This window comes from Gorilla gorilla, chromosome 5 (genome assembly GCF_029281585.2).
Source record: "Gorilla gorilla gorilla isolate KB3781 chromosome 5, NHGRI_mGorGor1-v2.1_pri, whole genome shotgun sequence".
Classification (NCBI taxonomy): domain Eukaryota; kingdom Metazoa; phylum Chordata; class Mammalia; order Primates; family Hominidae; genus Gorilla; species Gorilla gorilla.
Window position 1 is genome coordinate 85,482,397 of NC_073229.2, and position 23,773 is coordinate 85,506,169.

The following is a 23,773-nucleotide window of genomic DNA, read 5'->3' on the forward strand; positions in this document are numbered from 1 at the left end:
CAGAAAGAAATACCATTAATTCTCAAGAGTGGATTCATTTACATCTTGATTATAATGCGTTCTATCTTTATGTTAATATAATAACATCTATAAGAGGCCTTTTCCTATTTTCTCTAAATTCTTATTAAATTTTCCAAACTGCAAACAATGGGTGATAACTACCTCCCCTTCTAAAGATGGGTATTAAACATATCTAGGTGGTACATGTTCATTGGCCTAGCTACCATCTCCCCAAATCTTATGAAAGTTAGAGTTTATCAAAGAAGATGATTCTTCAGAGGAATTTAAGAGTAGAAAGCACTGAGGCATATCCTACCCCCACCACAAACCAAGTGAGGAAATCCCCAAAAGCATCATTCAGAAATAGTCGATAGTGGGACACATGCTAGTAGAGCTGAAGCAGTTTGTAGGAATCTCTCTGTTGCTGTCTGTGTAGAGAGACCTCTTGGGAGGACTAGACACATGATCTATGAGAACTGCAGAAATCTCAGCACATAATGACTCTATCTAAGCCTCTGCATTAAGAGAGGACCACAGTCTAGCATGATCTCTAGCAGCATGAGGCCCTGTCCCTAGGATGACCCCAGTTCCCCTGCCCCTCCATTGAAATGCCTACCTGAGAAAGCTCAATACTGCCAGGTGAATTTATTTGCTTCAGCCATGCCTGAAGACAGGCCTCTGACCTCCCTTTCTTGGAGGATTTACTAAAAAGCCTTACAATCATGACTCCTTCTTGTGTCCCTTTGAGATTTATTGTATCTCTTACAACTCAGAAGTTTCTTTCTTAAAGACAGACAGAGACATTCCTTTGAAATGTAATCATCAAGAAGGACAGAACCTCTGTTCTATCCTATCTCTGTGGGAGGATAGAATCTTGACTTGGGAGAATTGCCAGCTAGCAGACACAGTTGGCCTAATCACATTTACACTGACCAACCCTTAGTAATTTTTCATTTCTCTGGCTCTACTTGAGTCCCTACTTGTCCCCCTCACTTAAAAAGACTCGATCACACAAATCAGAATGGAGCTCACCTCTTCCCCTACTGTCAGTAGTTACTGAATAAAATCTGTTTTCACTGCTTTAAGTAATGTCTAGCCTCGTTTGCCTTTGACATTCTACAATTAGGAAGCAGGAAAGGGAAACTGGGGCCTGCTTCTTGCTGGGAGAATCTTGAAAGCAGTTGGACAGCTGGAGTAGCCAGCAAAGTTATTGAAGAAAGTGAGAATTCACCCATGGGTTTATTTACACTTCTCTTAGTTGGCAGAACCGTGATGCCTGAGATTTTCTGGGATCCAACTGATGATGAGGAAGGTAACACGGCTCAAGTCATCAAGAAATAACCTTGTCTAATAACATGTCAACCTTGTCATGTGCACCAGCCAAAAACAGCAGGCATGCACTTCCCCAAGAGCTGCTAAAGAGAGTTTGCAGGATATTAGCTGAGAGGGCACAACCTACAACAGGCAAAGGTGTTGTGGGGAATCACCAACAAACCACTGATGCAGCTGCAATGACAGAATGCATTTGCTGCCCATGCGGAATTATAATGAGCACCTGCTAAGGAATATGACTTTTGATGCTTTTCCTGATTTCTACTATCCTGATCTGACCTTGAAGACTCTAGCTTTGAGGAGGAAGTGGATCAAAGGGAAGGGCAGAAGGGTGTGGACAGTTTCAAATTGAATATAAGAGGGAAGTTTTAAATTGGATTAGATTTTTCAATACCTACAAGTGACCTGAGAGCTATGGGATATTCCCAGGTTGTCACAAACTAAGAGGGTAGGAGAAATCTGATAGAACATTTCAATAGTCAGTGTTAGAAGAAATGAAATTATTATTGAGTACAATCTACCAAGTCAGGTCATTTAATAACTGAATGCATTACTATCTTAATATAGATGACATTATTTTTGTTTTTGTTTGTTAAGAAAGAATTTTTATAGCAGCATGATTTATAATCCTTTGGGTATATACCCAGTAAAGGGATAGCTGGGTCAAATGGTATTTCTAGTTCTAGATCCCTGAGGAATCGCCACACTGACTTCCACAATGGTTGAACTAGTTTACAGTCCCACCAACAGTGTAAAAGTGTTCCTATTTCTCCATATCCTCTCCAGCACCTGTTGTTTCCTGACTTTTGAATGATCGCCTTTGCACATGTATGTTTATTGCGCCACTATTCACAATAGCAAAGACTTGGAACCAACCCAAATGTCCAACAATGATAGACTGGATTAAGAAAATGTAGCACATATACACCATGGAACACTATGGAGCCATAAAAAATGATGAGTTCAAGTCCTTTATAGGGACATGGATGAAGCTGGAAACCATCATTCTCAGCAAACTACTGCAAGCACAAAAAACCAAATAGTGCATGTTCTCACTCATGGGTGGGAATTGAACAATGAGAACACATGGACACAGGAAGGGGAACATCACACACCAGGGCCTATTGTGGGGTGAGGGGGAGGGGAGAGGGATAGCATTAGGAGATATACCTAATGTTAAATGACAAATTGGTGGGTGCAGCACACCAACATGGCACATGTATACATATGTAACAAACCTGCACATTGTGCACGTGTACCCTAAAACTTAAAGTGAAAAAAAATTTTTAATAGAAATGTATAGCAGTTTAAGATAACAATTTTTGGCATTAAATACTCCTTGGTTGGAGTTCTTGCTTTGGTAATCACCACAAATTACTGAGTTTTGGTTTGTTGACCCCACAAATTATTTTCTCTGTGCTGTTTTCACCAGGAGAATGGGAATATGAATAGTTATAGTTTACATATTTTGTGGTATATTCCCAGCCCACCGTAATTCTTCCTTCTTGGGCAGCTGCTTTCTAATCTGCAGGTAGATCAATGAGCTGACTTTCAGCAGACTGGCTGGCATGGCATACTTTGGGCTAGAGCCATTGGATGAGGGGTAGTTCCCTTTGCTAAACTGGACAGCCAGTATCTCTCCCCCAGGTTCAATCTAACAATGGTTCAGCCCTTCCTTGGGAGAAGGACTCTACAATGTTCATTCAAAATCCGTTGTCAATCAGGACATGATAGGAAAAATGAAACATGACTCGAACAGAGAAAATACTGAGAGTGCCTTTGTTCCTAGTTGTAGTTCCCTTCTGCAAACATCTTTGCATGCTCATTCTAGGGTTCTATGGGATTCCATCTTTATATTCATATAATAAGTTTGAATCTATCCTTGTTTATTTTAACTTGGATTAGATAGGTAGAATAGTTCAAAAAGCTTGGATTCCAATCTCAATTCCAGAATTTACTGGCTGAGTAACCATGGACAAAACACTTAAACTCTCTCCTCCATTTTTTCTCTTGAATTATGGGGATAGGATAATATTTACTTCAAAATCACACTATCACACTGATTCATGAGGATTAAATGAGTCACTGCAAGTTACTTATTATTGAGTTGGTTTCTATAACTTGGAGACAAAAAAGAACCTTCAACTAATAAATTATCACTTGATTCACAGAATTGGTGTGTGGAATGAAAGAGAAAATGCATGAAAAGGGTTTAGAACAGTGTGTATGTACCAAGTGTACAATGGTAAATATTAGCTGTTATTATCTATTGCTTTCCTATTTCTTAGTTACTACATTTGTAATATGGTTTGAATGTGCACCCCCAAAACATGTGTTGGAAACTTACTCCTCAGTGCAACAGTGTTGGCATGTTCGGTGTAATGAGAGGTGATTAGGTCACGAGGACAAAGTGAATGGATTTATGCCATTATCACAGGAGGGAGTTCATTATAAAAGGGGTAGTTGGGCTCCCTTTTTCTTTTTCTCTTTCATTGTCTTTCTGCCCTTTTGTCTACCGTCATGGGATGATACAGCAAGAAGGCCCTCACCAGATGTGACCCCCTCAATCTTGGACTTTCTAGTCTCCAGAACTATGAACCATTAAATTTCTGTTTATTATAAATTACCTAGTCTGTGGTATTCTGTTATAGCAACAGAAAATGGGCTAAGACAATCCGATATTACAGTAGTTTTTCCTTATTTTCTATTTTGCTTTCCTCAGTTTCAGTTACTCCATGTGCAAATGCCATCCAAAAATATTAAATAGAAAATTGCAGAAATAATTCACACATTTTAAATTGCACACCTTTCTGAGTACCGTGATGAAATCTCACACCATCCCCATCCATCCCACCTGGGATGTGAAAAATTCCTTTGTCCATTTTATATAAGAAACTTGATTGTTTATGGTATCTGAGAGGAGTCCTGGAGCCAATCTCCCGTAAATACAAAGGATGACTGGATATAGGGCTTGGTATTATTTGAGGTTTCAGGCATCCACTGCGGGACGGTCTTAGAATTCTATCCCCTGTGGAGTAGTGGGGACTACTGTAATCTTCAGAAACATTGAGATTACACAAAGTTTCCATTTCCTACTTTTAAACCACAGGCAGTCAAGAGAACTGCAGGCAAAAGGTGGCGTATTTGTGTGAAGATTAATTTCCATATTGCCTCATATCTCTTCATATGTATTCAGGTCCATATCTATGATCCTAGGACAGAGAATAGAGACATTCACAGAGAAACCTTACCAAAATAGATTAAAGCAATTGAAATTGATTTAATATTCCCAGGACAGTTAAATAATAAATTCTTCTACTCAGATAGTTTTCAATTTCATTAATAAGATTGTATTTACAAGTAAGGGCATGATGTCGTCTTTTACATATAAGTTCTTTAAGTTTTTCCTATCAAAGGCACATCGCATGTTGACAAAAATGTCTGAAAATGAATTTCCCAGAGACCACACGTTTTGTTCTTAATTATCTCTGCTCACTATAGTTTTTCCTTGTTGTTTTGCCATTGTGTAATAACATTTTAGGTCAGGTTCACATTAGCCCTCGTTTTTACTGTTGGTCTGTTTTCATATCATCCAAATTTATACTCTTCAATCCTTTTCCCTGATTTATTCCCGTTAACTAGAGAATAGTATTTTCTTACACATCCTTACTATTTTATTGTAAATAGTATAATACAAAAATATTAATGTAGTTCCTCTACCAATATTTAAAATGTTAATATGTCAAATGACATTGAGATTCTCAACTAAACCCTATTAATTTAGTTATCTGAAAATGTATTCTCCTATGGAAAAGCATAGTGTTTTCTTTGAAAGACTATGAGTTGCAGTATCAGAAAAAATAGCCATATTTAGCATTTGGCCATAAAACTTTATTAAAATTCATGAGATGAGGGACAATAGGCTGATTATAAATTTAAAATACATCAGTGAATGAAATTAGAGGCATTGATTTTTCTTCAGTAATTTGTTTTAGTCTTATATTAAGTCCAAGAAAATTATCGGTACTTACAGTTTTCCTTTTTAAAAAAACTCATAAAAATCATTCTTATATACTCATGTTCATGGTAGCATACTATTCTCTTTGGAACTTTCTTTCCTCTGCTTTTCAAAATTCTGGTGACTTTCTATTTTTTAAGTTTTGGCTTAAATGGCATTTCCTCATTGTAGATTTTTAAAAAGGCCTTTCTCCACTCCCAGTGTACCCCGTCCTGGAACCATTAAAAATTAAGTTGCATGATCACTGAATACCAATTTTTTTCTCATTCTTCCCACTGTTTAACCATTGTCACTTAAAAGTGATTTCACTGGCAGTATATAAGAAATTATAATGATATTTTCTACTTTCTATTTTTGTTAGCAAATTTATTTCAGAAAAAAATGCTTTTAAACATGTCTGTAAATTAAAAGGACAATTAGTAAATTCATCAAATGTTAAGTTTCTATACCTAGAGTAAGATATGTATCCTCTAGAGATAATTTGGTACAATTGAGGTCGTTAGTATCTTATCTGTTTATGCAATTGTTTATTACAAGTATATACAACTCAGTATATTTTTCTTGCAGTTCAACTTGGAATATACCCCTGAAAAACTCTGGGGGACACATGCTGTGGTACATTTTCTGTATGGACCTTGTATTCTAGTTCTACACTTGCCTTTAACTAGTAGTTTACTTAAGTTACTAAACTTTTTTTGAACATTGTTTCTGCACCTCTAAAATGTTAGTTTCAATAGTGAATGATTTTAATAATTCTACAAAAACTTTAAACATGTATTTTATTTATCTTTTATGTGTCAAATTATCTTTATGTGTGGGTATACATGTAATGTATATAATAATTGTATTAAAAACAAATAGGAATGCATGCGATGAAGTCATGGCTGTTAAGAAATTTAGCCCTGAATTAGAAATATAAGATAAATCATACTTCCCAGTGTGCATGCATACATGTACTTGCAAATGTTTAGCTAGTTGATCATTCTTGCTTTGTCTGTAACCTTTTGTAGAATAGGCCTATATCATTTGCTTTATTATCCATATCTTTTGTGCCATGGTCAAGTTTTACTGCATATAATTCAGTTTTTCTGTGAATAGGTGGGGCAGAAGATAGTGCCAAAAAGAAAGAATGGAACCTTTACTGTGACTTGTTTTCTATAATCACATTTTATGCCACATATTTTTGTTCACAAAATAATACATGAAAGGACATAAGCCTTATCCAGTCTGGTAAATTTTGGGTTAAAAAAATCTATACTGTATTCTGCACAAGAGAACACAAAGATCTTCTATGCTTCCAAATTATTAGAAAGCATTAGGGTTAAAAGAGTTTTCATCCTATTTTTTGGCCTGTTGTAATTATTTCTCAATTTTTCTCCCCATCTCATCTTCTTCCCCACCATAATCCTTTCTATATTCTACCCTCAGATCTATCATTCTGAAGTCCAATTCTGGTCATTATGTCCTTAGATTGATTGAAAACCATTCTAATGTTTTATATTTTAATCTGTCATTTAGGGTTCTCTGCCATATGAATCACACCTGAATTTCCAGCTTTATTTCTCAGTCGATTCCACATGTGCCCTGCTCCCAAACTAAACTAGACAGCTCTCTTCTCCTTCAAGTATTTGTTCATTCTGGTTTCTTTTAAGTATCATTTAAACTGATCCTTTTAAGTACCATTTAAGATAATATTTTCTCCATAAAATATTTTTCTCGATGACCTAAATTGAAAGTAAAGGGAACAATCTTTGTTTATGGAAATGTTTTGATGATGTATTTACATTGTGTTTGCACAGATGAAAGGCAACAAAAAGTTTTGCTAAACTATTCTGCAAAATAAATGGACATAAAAGACAGAAATCCAGGGAGAAAAAAAATGTGCACACATGCTATGAATGCCTTTTGTGAATGATTATATTTTTGTGTTGAAATAAAGAAGAGGCCTGTTTTGTGATATCTTGGTGGATTGTATTGTCTAGTTACTATTTCACAAGCCCAAGGAAAAATGGCCCCTCTTGTTCCTCTCCTTCTCTTGCACAGGCAGTGGGTTAGCATATGGCTGAGGTTTTGCCAGTTAGTCAATTTCAGACTGTCTCCTGGGACTCTGAATCTTGAGCAAGTGGCTCAGAACATGGCACATATCCAGTGCTGGGGGCGGATAGACCAATCTGCTCCTAGATCAGCCTCATTATAGCTCTTGTTCCCTGGCTTTCCAGAACACTGAACATCCTTTGATACATTTTCTAAGCTGATTTCATTTACTTCCCTCAATTTGATGAACACTAGATATCCACCCAATAGGTTCCCTTTTTCGTGTAATCAGGTAAGTCTCCTGAAAGATGACCAGAGGTCCTGTGGTAGGCAGAATAATGGCCTCCTGAAGATGTCCAAAGCCCAATTCCTGGAAACTGTGCCTATTCCCCTTTACATGACAAAGGGGAATCGGGGATGCAGATAGAATTAAGATTGCTAACCAGCTGACTCTGAGATACAGAGATTATCCTGGATTATCTCAGTGGGCCCTATATAATCACAAGCATCCTTAAGTGTAGTAAAGGGTGGTGTAAGAGTATGTCTGAGAGATACAATATGAGAAAAATTAGACCTCCCATTGCTTTCTTTGAAAATAGATGGGACCATGAGCCAAAAGATGCAGACATCTTCTAGAAGATGGAAAAAACAAGGAAATGCATTCTCCCTTAGATACTCCAGTAAGGAACACATCCCTGTCAAAACCTTGATTTAAGCTCACTGAGGATTGTGTCATAGTTATAAGTATGAGAATAGGGAGCAGGCTGTCTTTGTCTCCAGCTGAGCCCAGTGTTCCCTGCTGGAGAATGTAGTAGTTCATAGTGAAGAGAAGAGCAGGTTATAAACCTCCAGTCTACCTCTGACTTCAAAAATGAAATCCCCTGTCTTTGATAATAGGTAACCTTGTCTCCTTTTAGTCACTGTTCTTGACTTCAATTCCCATTTATTTTCAATTTAACATCTCAGTATTTCAGCCATTGTCATTTACTAATAAATATGCAGCATTGCTCTCTGATTTCATACAGATTTTCAGACATGGATATTAACATTTGAAAATGCAAACACCTGTTTCTTGGTCCTTTTCTGATGATGTAGGCCATCAGTTCTCTGGAAGAGATAAATCTCTGTTGTAAGAACTTTACTAATGCTCTGTTTCCCTTGTCTTCTTAGCTATGGAATGCCTGACACTCAGACATCTGATTTAAATTTAATAAATAAATTCGGACTACTCTTGTACACTTTTAATATATTCTAGTTATGGTAAAAGCAAAGATATCAAGGCAGTCTATTTTTTTAACAAGACAAAACACCTAGTAAAGCCTCTCACTTTTATTTCTACTTTTGTAGTTTCCTCAGTACAGTTAACCTTTAAATATATATGTAATATATGTAGATAGAATATCAATTAAAACAAAATATTTCTTGCTGTTAATGTACGGCATTTAAATACTCCTTTATTTTACTATTTATAAAACTGTTTTATAGAACACTAAAATGTATGGGGCTGTTTAAAAATGTTAATCTTATAATTAATAGTCAGAGGCATATGCTTTTCCCCAACACAAGGCACTGATATTCTAAATCTGTCATTCTGAACTTTACAGTAGGAGACAGCCATCTGCCTGCATGCAGCCATATAAAACAAAGCAAGAATATATGCTCTTATGTTTCCCTTGGTGAGATGTAGGATCATTATGATAAAGTAGGCAACAAGGTTTAGCTAATATGAATTAAGATAGCATGTGTTGAAGAAAAAAGAGCATATTAAATCAAACTAATTCTATAAGTCAATGTTATTAGCTGATTGGATGTGGATGATTTGATAAAGTAGAGCAGCATATGATGTAATGCCAAGTAGATGGGAAATATGTGTGTGGGTGACCCATTCCTTAGTCTCATAGCTCCAGAAACCCTTTCTCTGTGTTACTGGATCTAGTGCTATTTTAGTTAAGGCCTATACTTTAATTGACAACTCTATTTTGCTGTGTAACATGAAAGTTGTTAAAATAAAATATTTTAACATTCTTTCACAGGTTAAGAATATTAACTAGAAGTAAAAAGGAATGAGGCTTGGGAAGAAAAATCAGTTTCCAACATATCTTTATATCTAGATGTCTACGCAATTATATATTTTTTCAGTCATGTTCTTTCATCAGTTATGTCTAGATTTTTCTGAAATTTGAATACTCTAAAATCTGCTTTTTATATTTTAGTTTAAGTGAAATCATTATGAAAAGATATGACCACTCAGACGCAATTTTTTGGGCTCACCTAATGTGTTTTTCAGTTTAATTTTATGGGGATTATGATATCTTCTTCATTAAAAACTTACTAGATCAACATTAACTTCTTTGGTTTGACGATTTTTGAAATCTTATTTTTTAAAGAAAACTCTCTTTTCTTCCTGAAGCAAAGATTTTTTTTTTTCATAAACAGATGACAGAGTGGAAGAATTTAAAAATTTTGTTATGCCATCACATTAAATTTGATTTTCCAGCTAGTACAGTAATATAGCATGGTGGTTAAGTGTGAAATCTGGAGTCAGCCAAGATTACTTCTAATCCCATTTCTACCATGTACAGACCGTGTGACCTTGACAAAGTAATTTAACAACTCGAGGCTTTAGATCTCTCATTTGTAAATGGGGGTAATTTAGAGAGCCTACTTCAGCAGGATTATTCTGAGGGTTAAATGAAATAAGATGTATGAAGCACTCAGTGTAGCGTCTGGTAAATCAGGACTCTTCACAATAATATTATGCAAATTTCATTCCTGAAGCAGAAGTTCATATATTTTAGGTGTTGATTGTACTCAATAAGGGATTCATTTAAAAATTATTTTCATGGCACTCTGTCTGTAAATTCTGATTTATCTGTAAATTGTAAGCATTTAATACTAAGAACATTTCTAAGCAGTTATATAAATATAAGTATAATAAATATAAATAGAGAAGATTTAGGGACTGTTTATCCAAAGCAAGGTTTTACCAGGCAATTGAAACAATTTGAAAATGGCATATGATAATTATTGAGATTTACACTTAAATTTCATCATCTATAGCATGATTCAGGTTTCATCTGGCCAACCTGAGTCATGCTATAAAAAATGACACCCTAGGACCAGATTCCTGAATTACAGACCTTAGGCAGTAGCAGTAGTCGACATGTGTCAGTATGGATTCTAAGGCACACAACATCACAAATTACATTTAGAGCAACAGGTTGAAAACGCAATCCTGCCCTTGGCTTTCTTTATGACAGAAAGAGGCAAGATACTCTATTCAAATGTAAAGAGTAAATGGTTAAAAATAAATATTCATCACTTTAATATTTACGAATAAAATTTCAGTTCTGAACATGCATATCACATGGCACTCTATGTACTATACTGAAACATTTTCCAAAAGAGGCAACAACAAAAAAGTTACGGATAATATTATGATAATCTAAAAATAGTCCTATTACATTAATTTTGTTTAGTATATCACGTGCCTCAGTATTAATGAATTAAAGTTATTCTTCAAATGCAATTTTGTAATTACTAATTATTGATAAAAATATTAGTCATAGTGTCTGATTATCATGTACTTTTAAAAAAGAAATACTCTATAGATTACTTAATGTTTAGCAAAACATTATCCAATTTATTAGTTTTTAAAATATTATCAATTCAGCAAGAAAAATAGTTAAAAACTTAAGAAGTATAAAATGATTAATAATATGAAAACATAATTTCTACAGCAAAAATAGGATAGATTTCCAATTCCTTTCCTGAGGTCACTTTCCTATATTCTGCCACCAAAACATCAAATACAATTAAACCTCCGTGAAACCTTGCTTAACTCCAAAAATCCTCCATTGTTTTTTTCTGGAAGAAAACACAGTTACTCTATGAAGTGTTAAAGATACTAGGTAAAGAGTTAAAGGAGAGAGAATTGGGGATTCAGTGGGACAGAGAGAAATGATGGCTTAGAGGGTCATTGCTAGTGTAATACGTGTGTATGACCAGGAGATACACTAACATTAAAAAATTAAAATAGGCCAGTCACAGTGACTCACATCTGTAATCCCAACACTTTGGGAGGCTGAGGCGGGTGGATCACCTAAGGTGTTAGGAGTTTGAGACCATCCTGGCTAACATGGTGAAATCCTGTCTCTACTAAAAATACAAAAGTTAGCTGGGTGTGGTGGCTAATGTCTGTAATCCCAGCTACTCTGGAAGCTGAAGTAGGAGAATCACTTGAACCTGGGAGGTGGAGGTTGCAGTGAGCCAAGATCATGCCATTGCACTCCAGTCTGGGTGGCAGAGCGAGACTCCATCTCAAGATAAATTAATAAATAAGAGTATTTTTTAAGACTCCACCTAGCACAAAATTAAAAAGATAAAAAGCCCTCTCAGAATTTTAAATAGTTAAATGTAGATCTAAAACAGCTTTACAACCCAAATTATCTCCCTAGATCGCTCTACTCATAGAATATAATATAAATGGCCTTAAATTATAGCAGAAAGCAAACATCATGATATTTTGCAAACACATGAAATACTTTTCTCAAAATCAAGCCACAGTGATGTATCTTCAGAGCATTTTACAGATAAAATCAATTTTGAAGAACACTTATATGATGTCTTAAGAGGAACATGAAAATAGACTGTGTTTCCATTTCTGTGCCTTTTACTATATTTGCTTGCTTACTTAGCTAAATATTAAACATTCACAGTCACACAAAGTCATTGTGGAAGAAGGGTGGAATAACACACATGCACACACATCCACACACATGCACATACATACACATACACAAACACACCCCTTTGAATTAACATTAGGATGTCCCACATTTTAGCGCTTAAATGGGAATTTATTAAATACAGTCTTGGATAAGTAATAAAATTATCTGCTATCTGAATCATAATTCAGTAGTAATCCCCATCCCTTCCTCCCTAATTTGGAACTGGAGATTAGTTGTATAGACACAATGACACTTCAGCTATCAGTGCAAGGACAACAAGTCAGCTGCAGCATGACTTAATGCCTTTGTAATCTGTCCAGGGTGTTTCTGGCTTTAGTTGTCTAGCATTTCCCTAATTAACTAAAAACGTCTTAGGAGGCTATTAGATGTTGACAATAGGAGAATATATTTTTTTCATTCATTAACAGCTTCATTAATATTAAAACCATATTCTTAAGCATCAAAAGTTAATGTACTATTCTTAAACACTAAATTCAAATATGAGGATTTGCATATGAAGTATATAAGTGTGGCTATTTGGCAATTAAGCAATAAAATAGTATTAATTAGAACCTAATTGTCTCTATGGAAACAAAGGAAAGATTCACCATAATTTTAGAAGTAACTACATAAAAAACACTATGTTTGAATTTTAACTTCTATTTTATATGGTAATTGGAAATATATGTTGAATGGCATTCCTAATGCAGAAAACATCTTAGGTTTGCTTCTACAATACTAAACTGAAAGTATTCGATCAGAATTCATTTTTAAATAAAATTATACAGCTGTTTCTTGTTTGTGCTAGTACCCATCACTAAGTTTACAATACATTTCAACTCCTGTCCATTCTCTGGAGAGGTTTTTAAAAAGAAATACAAAAGGGTAATGAAGATTGATTACCTTTTTCACAGAAGCGGCCAGTGAAATGTAGTGGACAGTCACATTGGAATGACACTATGCCACTGGAGAGGAAGATGGGATGGCATGTGCCTCCATTGTGGCATACATCCTGCTGGCACACAGAGGGTGCTGCAACAGAGGGGCTGACAGAAGTCCACATGGTATCAACCCCTTGTGTCACATCAGAAGCATCAACAAAGGAGGCTGTTGGAGACAGCATAAATCCCTGGGATCTGTGATTTATAAACAGACAAGAAAACAAAATATAAGTAAAAGCACTAGGAACATAAATAGAAATAATAGAAAATTTGATTTAATATAAGAGAAAATGAAACCAATACTGATCAAGGTTTAACTGAGGACAAATAAAATTATCATGTTTGTTTCACAATTATGAGATTTGTAAATGTTAAAAATTTCTGAGCCACATAACATGACCCTGTAGTAGTAAGAAACGTGGAAGAAATAACCTTCATAAACTTGTCAGTTGTTTTATGGAAAAAACATAGTCCTCCTTTAGCTGTTACAAATCTTATGAGCCTAAGATCAAGAATTAGGTCATGTTACATCTTCATGCTAAGATTGTTTGAACTTGAAGGATTTCTGAGTTAACTGCTAGAAATGTGCATTCATTAGTCTGACTTAGCATTAATTTCTGGGAGCTATCCAAGAGGTACCTTAGAAATACCCACAAATATTCCCTAATTTTTTTTTACAAATTTTAATACCAGTTTAATTTTTTCTTTACAATAAATAATGAACAACAACAAAAATCTCTCTGAATTATGTGAAATTTCCTACTTTTACATTCAAAACCCCTTGACAATCTGATTCATCCCTGCTCTTCCAGCCTACTTTATCATGATTCCTAATAAGTACCTTAAATTCTCTCAAACCAAATAAGATTGCTATTCCTTAAAGACGCTGAAATTTCCTAATATTGGAAGTTTGTTTAATATACTTTTTATGCCTTGTTATTCCTCAATTCCTATCTAAATTTCACCTACAGTGCTAAGCCCATGCCTGCATTATTTTTTGTCCCTGGCCCAACAAGATGAAACTGTAGTATAGTTATTTTATGTGTAGCCTCTACTATTTAGATTGTATATATTCATTGTTTTTTCTTTCTCCCTCCACACAAAAGTTTCTCATTTTATCAGAAATCTTTATTCATAATACTTAAGAAAATTTGTTGAATTAATGTGTTCAGCATACTCATGAGTTTCATATACTGTCTGGGAAGGTTTTTAGAATTTCACTTAATATAATAATGAGATAATTATCTTTTTAATGTAAAAAGCCTTGTGCAATAAAAATCAACAATTAAACATAAGAAATTTTTATTTTATACCTTGTCATAAAGATAAAACCTTAGCAAAAGAAGTCACTGCAAACATTCCCCAACTGATCTTAGAGACTTAAAAAGCTATTTTTATATCTACTACGCACATTAATGTCAACTTATTGGAACAAAAGATTTAAAGAAAATGAAATAGATAATTTATATTTTACTGATACATTAATGTGCAGGTCAGTTCTTTCACAACCTGAAATTCTTCTTTATGGTGTTCATCACAGATTGTAACAATATATTTATTTTCATGATTGAGCCTGACCTGCTTCTCTTTCCTCTGGATTGCAATCTACATGAAGGATGGTGGGATGACTTCTGTGTTTTTCTTCATTTTATTCCTAATGATGCTTGATCTCTAGTAGGCTCTCCAGTAAATATTGTATAAATAATTTTGATTTTTTTTTGTAAATATGCAATGTATCACACTACTTTCTGTTATTGTTGTTGTTTGTTTGTTTGGGATGAAGTTTTACTCTTATTGCCGAGGCTGGAGTGCAATGGTGCGATCTCAGCTCACTGCAGCCTCCACCTCCCGGGTTCAAGCAGTTCTCCTGTCTCAGCTTCCTGAGTAGCTGGGATTACAGGCACCCGCCACCATGCCTGGTTAATTTTTTGTATTTCCAGTATAGACGGGATTTCCCCATGTTGGACAGGCTGGTCTCGAACTCCTGGCCTCAGGTGATCCACCAGCCTCGGCCCCCGCAGAGCATTGGGATTACAGGTGTGAGTCACTGCACCTGGCCTGTACCATACTACTAAACAAGAACAATAGCAGTGAAATAATTTTGTCACCCCGGGTTAATTTTATAGCTCCATTATATAAATCTTTAGTTTTATAAATAATATAAGTTCTAACACTTTTGATATAATTTTGTAATCAACTTTCTCTGATATTGCTCTAACAGAAAATTAGCATACATCTTCCTATTAGTACTTGCAATGTAAGTTTGTCTCTTTAAGGCAACTTTCATCAAGTTAAATGGCAATGCTAATATGAATGACATGGGATTTATTACTCAATATTCTGAATTCTAATTTAATTTTTAGTTTTAATGTTTCTGAATAATTTCACCATTTCTAACATTTGCCATGGACTTCATGAACTGCAGTCTGTCACCACTTTCTCAGGAATAAATTAGAATTAAATGCCACTACTTCTTTCTCCTGCTGTAGCTGCTCAGGGACCCTATGTCTCACCTGAAAAAAATCAATATTTTGCACATTTCAGTTAAGTGATTGCACAAAAATAATTGCTATCAATTGATCCGAAAACATCAGGATCACAAATCAATTTTTGAAAGTAACATTAATCATTTGATCTTTGTTATAAAGATCAAATTTCATATCTGATATATGATAATTAATAGTCTTTGGCTTTCAGTTTTATCTGTGGAAGTTATAGATTATGTCACAAATTTACTTGTTTTAAAATTTAGAATGAAATAAAACGTATTCAATTTGTTATATATTTAAAAAGGAAAATTAGTTCACACTGCTAAAATTTTACCTTATTTTTACATACAGTTTAAAAATATCAAGTGACTGTGGAGGTTTATTAAACATAACTAGATGTTGGACTTAGTAATATAATTAGCAATGTAAAAAAGGAACAGTAAAATTACCATTTTTAAAATTCTAGAAATCATAAATGTATGAGAGTTTAGAAAATAGTAAGTGTGAAAATCTGTCTGATCGTTTCTTAGGTAACTTTGTATAAGGATACAGTGACAAACCAGCCATTATTATAACAAGAAATTAGTCTTCAATAACTTTTTCTTAATGAATTAGTGTCTGAATAACATATGCTCAATGGATTCAAAACCAAACTTGATCACTGGAGAAAGACACCTTGATAGGACAGCAATTTCCAGTCGTGTTGGGGAACTCTAGTTGGAACAGGAAAGGAACACACACTACTACTCATTTCAATCCCACAGCAAGCAGCCTGTGAAAACCATGGGGCTAAACACGTCACATTGCTTCAGCCTGAAGGATTTTGCTCATTGCCAGCTGACTTTACCACTGCTCAGCAGACATTTGTCTGGCACAAATTTTTAGAAGGAAGAGTGGGCTCACACAGATATGTACCTACAAACCTGGCTTCTCAAGTACAGAAGTAGGATCATTTTTAGAATGATGATGAAATATTAAAAAGAAACAAACGCTGCTAGAAGACCCTTGAGTTTAGAGCTTTAATAGCGTAAGGGGAAGAAAGGATTCAAAAATCACTGTGTTTGATTGTAAAGAGTAATAAAATAAATGAATTATAATCTGGATAACAAAATGCATATATCTCATGTAAAGAAAACTCACTTTTTTTTTTACAAAAATGAGAATATACTCTAAACACATACTTCATTCCACTTTGTCTTTCCATTTATTAGATATGCTATTCTACTCTTTGTTTTTTCACCTAAATGTAGTTTTTGGTGGGCTGCTCCATTCATAAGTATAGTTCTTCACTTTCCTTTTAAAATCTGCAGAGTGTTTTTATTGTTTGGATATATCATCATGGATTCTATCAGTTTGTAACTGATTAATTAAGTTGTGTTAAGTTTTTTTCTTGTTATCTGAATCATAACTTTATTTTCAATAGTTACATTGAGATATAATTTGCATACATAGTGTACCCATTTAAACAGTGTTATTTAATATTTTTAAATAAATACAGAATTGTACAACCATCACCACAATCTAGCTTTATATTTTGTCATTCGCAAAAGAAATGTCATTTCCCTTAACAGCCACTCTCCACCATATAACCTCAGTCTAGTCTTAGTAAACGTTTAATCTACATTCTGTCTGTAGATTTGCCTGTTTTAGACCTTTCATATAAATAAAATCAGATAACATATATAGTTTTGGACTGGCTTTTTCATTTAGTGTAATGTTTTCAAGGTTCACCCATGTTGTTGCACGTATCGGAACTTTATTCATTTTTTTTTCTTTTGAGACAGAGTCTCGCTCTGTCACCCAGGTTGGAGTATAATGGCCAATCTTGGCTCACTGCAACCTCCGCCTCCCGGGTTCAAGCGATTCTCCTGCCACAACCTCCCGAGTAGCTGGGATTACAGGCATCTGCCACCACACGCGGCTAATTTTTATTTTTTGTATTTTTATTTTTAATTTTTTTATTTTTATTTTTTTAATTATTATCATACTTTAAGTTTTAGGGTACATGTGCACAATGTGCGGGTTAGTTACATATGTATACATGTGCCATGCTGGCGTGCCGCACCCATTAACTCGTCATTTAGCATTAGGTATATCTCCTAATGCTATCCCTCCCCCCTCCCCCTACCCCACAACAGTCCCCAGAGTGTGAAGTTCCCCTTCCTGTGTCCGTGTGTTCTCATTGTTCAATTCCCACCTATGAGTGAGAATATGCGGTGTTTGGTTTTTTGTTCTTGTGATAGTTTACTGAGAATGATGATTTCCAATTTCATTCATGTCCCTACAAAGGACATGAACTCATCATTTTTTATGGCTGCAAAGTATGCCATGGTGTATATGTGCCACATTTTCTTAATCCAGTCTATCATTGTTGGACATTTGGGTTGGTTCCAAGTCTTTGCTATTGTGAATAGTGCCGCAATAAACATACGTGTGCATGTGTCTTTATAGCAGCATGATTTATAGTCCTTTGGGTATATACCCAGTAATGGGATGGCCGGGTCAAATGGTATTTCTGGTTGTAGATCCCTGAGGAATTGCCACACTGACTTCTACAATGGTTGAACTACTTTACAGTCCCACCAACAGTGTAAAAGTGTTCCTGTTTCTCCACATCCTCTCCAGCACCTGTTGTTTCGTGACTTTTTAATGATTGCCATTCTAACTCTGAATAGACCAATAACAGGCTCTGAAATTGTGGCAATAATCAATAGCTTACCAACCAAAAAGAGTCCAGGACCAGATGGATTCACAGCCGAATTCTACCAGAGGCACAAGGAGGAACTGGTACCATTCCTTCTGAAACTATTCCAATCAATAGGAAAAGAGGGAATCCTCCCTAACTCATTTTATGAGGCCAGCATCATCCTGATACCAAAGCCGGGCACAGACACAACCAAAAAAGAGAATTTTAGACCAATATCCTTGATGAACATTGATGCAAAAATCCTCCATAAAATACTGGCAAACCGAATCCAGCAGCACATCAAAAAGCTTATCCACCATGATCAAGTAGGCTTTTTTCTGTATTTTTAATAGAGACGGGGTTTCACCATGTTAGCCAGGATGGTCTCTATCTCCTTACCTTGTGATCCATCCGCCTTGCCCTCCCAAAGGGCTGGGATTACAGGGGTGAGCAACCGTACCCGGCCCCTTTATTCATTTTTAGTACTGATACGGATCTATCATATTTTATTTATCTATTCATTAGTTGAAGGATGTGGGACTTTTCTACTTTTTGGCTATTGTAAATAATACTATGAACATTCATGTTCAAATTTTTGTCTGGAAGTATGTTTCAATTTCTCTTGGATATGTAATTAGGAGTGGAATTGCTGGATTATATATTCTATGTTGAACATTTTGAGCAACTGCCAAACTATTTTCCAAAGAGGCTTCACCATTTTACATTTCTGCCAGCAAAATATAAGAGTTCAAATTCTCCATATCCTTGTTGGATCAAACATTCGTTTTTCTTTTTTTGACTTTTAAAACACTATTTAATGACCATCTTATCAATTCCATTGAATTTAATCTCTTTGAACTGAAACGTGTATGCTTTTCATTACAAATAATTTCATATGTATTCTTTTGTTTCCTTTTTTCAATTTGCTTTCTATTTCTTTCAGGTTTTTTTAATTTTTAATTTTTTTATTTTTTATTTATATATATATTTATTATACTTTAAGTTATAGGGTACATGTTCACAATGTGCAGGGATAGATACCTAATGTAAGTGACGAGTTAATGGGTGCAGCACACCAACATGGCACATTTATATGTATGTAACAAACATTCTTTTTTCTTTGTATCTTTGACAAAAATCTCCCCATTTCTTCTATCCCCCAGATCCTGGCATCATAAACTCTTATAAGTAGTATGTACATTTAATTTTTTATGAATTTTGACAAATTCCCCTCAGGAGTGGTTGCCACAACTTACATAGTAACAACTTTTACTCTACTTATACCAATAATTTCTTTATCAAATTTTTTGCTTTTTAACAGCCACTTACATAAAAAGTAGAAACTTGCTGTTGTTTCAAATTATATTTCTTTATTAATAAGTGTCATATGCAGAATAATTCCCACCCCCACTTAAATTAAAAGTAGTTTTCTGAACTTGCCTAACTAATATCTGTTTCATTCACCTGGAGTCACACAGGGCAGACCAACTGAGTAAAACCCCTTTTGCAGGTAATGTATAGTAAAGGCTGTGATGGCTTACCACTCTTTCTAAGCCCCCTATTTCTCTAATTATGCATTATCAAATGTCATAGCTATAAACACATACACATGTATTTAATATACCTATGTCTATATCTACATCTACACCTACATTTATAACTTGTATCATCTCTTGTACTATTTCTGTGGAGTTTTTTAGTTGCCAGGTGTTCAGTTTTCACACAGGGTAACTTAAAACAACTAGTGATGTCTTAGTGGTGTGGCTAACAGGAATAAATCCGGAAAATAATTCAATTGCTGTTTTAACTTTCAAAATCATAAGAACATCATAACATCTAATAAAGCTTTAAACAAATGGGAAAATGACTTCAAAAGTTTGAACTGCCAGCATTCTCAGCTAGTTCCAAAATTTTATGTTGTTTTTAGTTTGATTAATAACTTTGAAAATAATTAATCATTGCAAATTTTATGAGCAAGGCAATATAGAAAAATGTTTTTGCTATTTAAAAAACATATACAATTGTCATTATATTAAAGGAGGAAATATGCAAAATTACTGTTAGTACATGAAAAATTCTCATTTGCCATTCAGAATAAATGTTAGATAGTAAAACAAATCATACAAGGAAAAATTAATCTGAAGAAACAATCCCAAGTGTTACTCCTCTTTTTTGAATATAACATTTATGTAATAGGATAAGAATCATACCTTAATAAGTTTAGTAAGATTACCATTTTAAAATGCAAATAAATTAATTCACTTCACATAATAGTGTAATTTTAATGGATCTTGTTTTCATATTTTCCTAATTTTTCTCACGGGACAAATGCATTTCTTTCTCACCATCTTCTATTCTTTAGCTATTACACAGTCACAAATAGGATTCCTTAGATTACAAGCTTTGTCATATGATTCATGTTCCCTGCATCCTTGGGTGTTAGGCAGGACTGGCACCTCAGGGCATTGCAGACCGCTGTTTCACAGTATGAAGGGTGGATATTTTTGAAACATTCTCTCCCCCTTGATAGATTCTGATTTTACTTTCTCATGCCAGAGTACAGAGGGTTATTATTATTGTTTTTATTTCAATGGCTTTAGGCATACAAGTGGTTTTTGGTTATATGGATGAATTATATAGCGGTGAAGTCTGGGACTTTAATGTACCCCTCACCCTGTATTGTACATTTTACTCTAATAGGTAGTTTTTCATCCCTCATCTCCCTCCCACTCTCCCCACTTCTGAGTCTCCAGTGTCCATTATACCACTCTGTATGCCTTGCATACCCATAGCTAAGCTCCCACTTACAAGTGAGAACATGCAAAAGCCATGATTTTTAATGGCTGTTTATGTTCCATCCTAAAACTACACCATCAATTACTTAGTAGTTTCTCTCTTGTAAAATGGTTAAATTATTTCCAATTCTTGTATTCCTTTTCTTTTTTTTAATTATACTTTTCAATTCTAGGGTATATGTGCAGAATGTGCAGGTTTGTTACATAGGTATATACGTGCCATGGTGGTTTGCTGCACGCATCAACCCATCATCTACATTAGGCATTTCTCCTAATGCTATCCCTCCACTAGCTCCCCATCCCCTGACAAGCCCTGGTTTGTGATGTTCCCCTCCCTGTGTCCATGTGTTCTCATTGTTCAACTCCCATTTATGAGTGAGAACATGTGGTGTTTGGTTTTCTGTTTTTGTGTTAGTTTGCCAAGAATGATGGTTCCCAGTGTCATCCATGTCCCTGCAAAGGACATGAACTCATCCTTTTTTATGGCTGCATAGTATTCCATGGTGTACATGTGCCACATTTTCTTTATCCAGTCCATCATTGATGGGCATTTGGGTTGGTTCCAAGTCTTTGCTATTGTAAACAGTGCTGCAATAAACATACATGTGCATGTGTCTTTATAGTCAAATGATTTATAATACTTTGGGTATATACCCAGTAATGGGATTGCTGGGTCAAATGGTATTTCTAGTTTTAGATCATTGAGGAATCACCACACTGTCTTCCACAATGGTTGAACTAATTTACACTCCTACCAACAGTGTAAAAGCATTCCTATTTCTCCACATCCTCTCCAGCATCTGTTGTTTCCTGACTTTTTAAAGATTGCCATTCTAACTGGCGTGAGATGGTATCTCATTGTAGTTTGATTTGCATTTCTCTAATGACAAGTGATCATGAGCTTTTTTTCATATGTTTGTTGGCTGCATAAATGTCTTCTTTTGAGAAGTGTCTGTTCATATCCTTTGCCCACTTTTTGATGGGGTTGTTTTTTTTTTCTTCTAAATTTGTTTAAGTTCTTTGTAGATTCTGGATATTAGCCCTTTGTCAGATGGATAGATTGTAAACATTTTCTCCCATTCTGTTGGTTGCCTGTTCACTCTGATGAGAGTTTCTTTTGTTGTGCCGAAGCTCTTTAGTTTAATCAAATCCTGTTTGTCTATTTTAGCTTTTGTTGCTGTTGCTTTTGGTGTTTTAGTCATGAAGCCTTTGCCCACGGCTATGTCCTGAATGGTATTGTCTAGGTTTTCTTCCAGGGTTTTTTATGATTTTAGATCTTACATTTATGTCTTTAATCCATCTTAACTTAATTTTGTATAAGGTGTAAGGAAAGGATCCAGTTTTAGCTTTTTGCATATGGCTAGCCAGTTTTCCCAGCACCATTTATTAAATAGGAAATCCTTTCCCCATTGCTTGTTTTTCTCAGGTTTTTCAAAGATCAGATGGTTGTAGATGTGTGGTGTTATTTCTGAGGCCTCTGTTCTGTTCCATTGGTCTATATCTCTGTTTTGGTACCAGTACCATGCTGTTTTTGTTACTGTAGCCTTGTAGTATAGTTTGAAGTCAGGTAGTGTGATGCCTCCAGGCTTGTCCTTTTTGCTTCAGATTGTCTTGGCTATGCATGCTCTTTTTTGGTTCCATATGAAATTTAAAGTAGTTTTTTTCCAATTCTCTGAAGGAAGTCAATGATAGCTTGATAGGGATAGCATGAATTTATAAATTACTTTGGGCAATATGGCCATTTTCACGATATTGCTGCTTCCTATCCATGAACATGGAATGTTTTTCCATTTGCTTGTGTCCTCCCATTTCTTTGAGGAGTAGTTTGTAGTTCTCCTTGAAGAGGTCCTTCACATCCCTTGTAAGTTGGATTCCTAGGTATTTTATTCTCTTTGTAGCAATTGTGAATGGGAGTTCACTCATGATTTGGCTCTCTGTTTGTCTGTTATTGGTGTATAGGAATGCTTGTGATTTTTGCACATTGATTTTGTATTGAGACTTTGCTGAAGTTGCTTATCAGCTTAAGGAAATTTGGGGCTGAGACGATGGGGTTTTCTAAGTATGCAATCATGTCATCTGCAAACAGAGACAATTTGGCTTCCTCTTTTCCTAATTGAATATGCTTTATTTCTTTCTCTTGCCTGATTGCCCTGGCCAGAACTTCCAATACTACGTTGAATAGGGGTGGTGAGAGAGGGCAGCCTTGTCTTGTGCCTGCTTTCAGAAGGAATGGTTCCATGTTTTGCCCATTCAGTATGATATTGGTTATAGGTTTGTCATAAATAGCTCTTATTATATTGAGATACATTCCATCACTGCCTAGTTTATTGAGAGTTTTTAGCATGAAGGGTTGTTGAATATTTTTGAAGGCCTTTTCTGCATCTATTGAGATAATTATGGTTTTTGTCATTGTTTCTGTTTGTGTGATGGAGTAGGTTTATTGATTTGTGTATTTGAACCACCCTTGCATCCCAGGGATGAAGCTGACTTGATTGGATAAGCTTTTTGATGTGCTGCTGGATTCGGTTTGCCAGTATTTTATTTAGGATTTTCACATCGATGTTTATCAGGGATATTGGCCTGAAATTTTCTTTTTTTGTGTGTTTCTCTGCCAGGTTTTGGTATCAGGATAATGCTGGCCTCATAAACGAGTTAGGGAGAATTCCCTCTTTTTCTATTGTTTCAAATAGTTTCAGAAGGAATGGTACCAGCACCTCTTTATACCTCTGGTAGAATTCAGCCATAAAC

General features: G+C 35.1%; 1 protein-coding gene across 1 annotated transcript in view; it reads right to left on the minus strand.

Annotated features, from left to right (window-relative positions):
- The window catches only part of LOC129534464 (protein eyes shut homolog), a 512,806-nt gene that overhangs the window by 289,872 nt on the left and 199,161 nt on the right, over positions 1-23,773 (minus strand). The window contains exon 5 of the mRNA XM_055391596.1: positions 13,018-13,250. Within this exon, the coding sequence (XP_055247571.1) occupies positions 13,018-13,250 (233 nt within the window). The remainder of the gene's footprint in view (positions 1-13,017; positions 13,251-23,773) is intronic.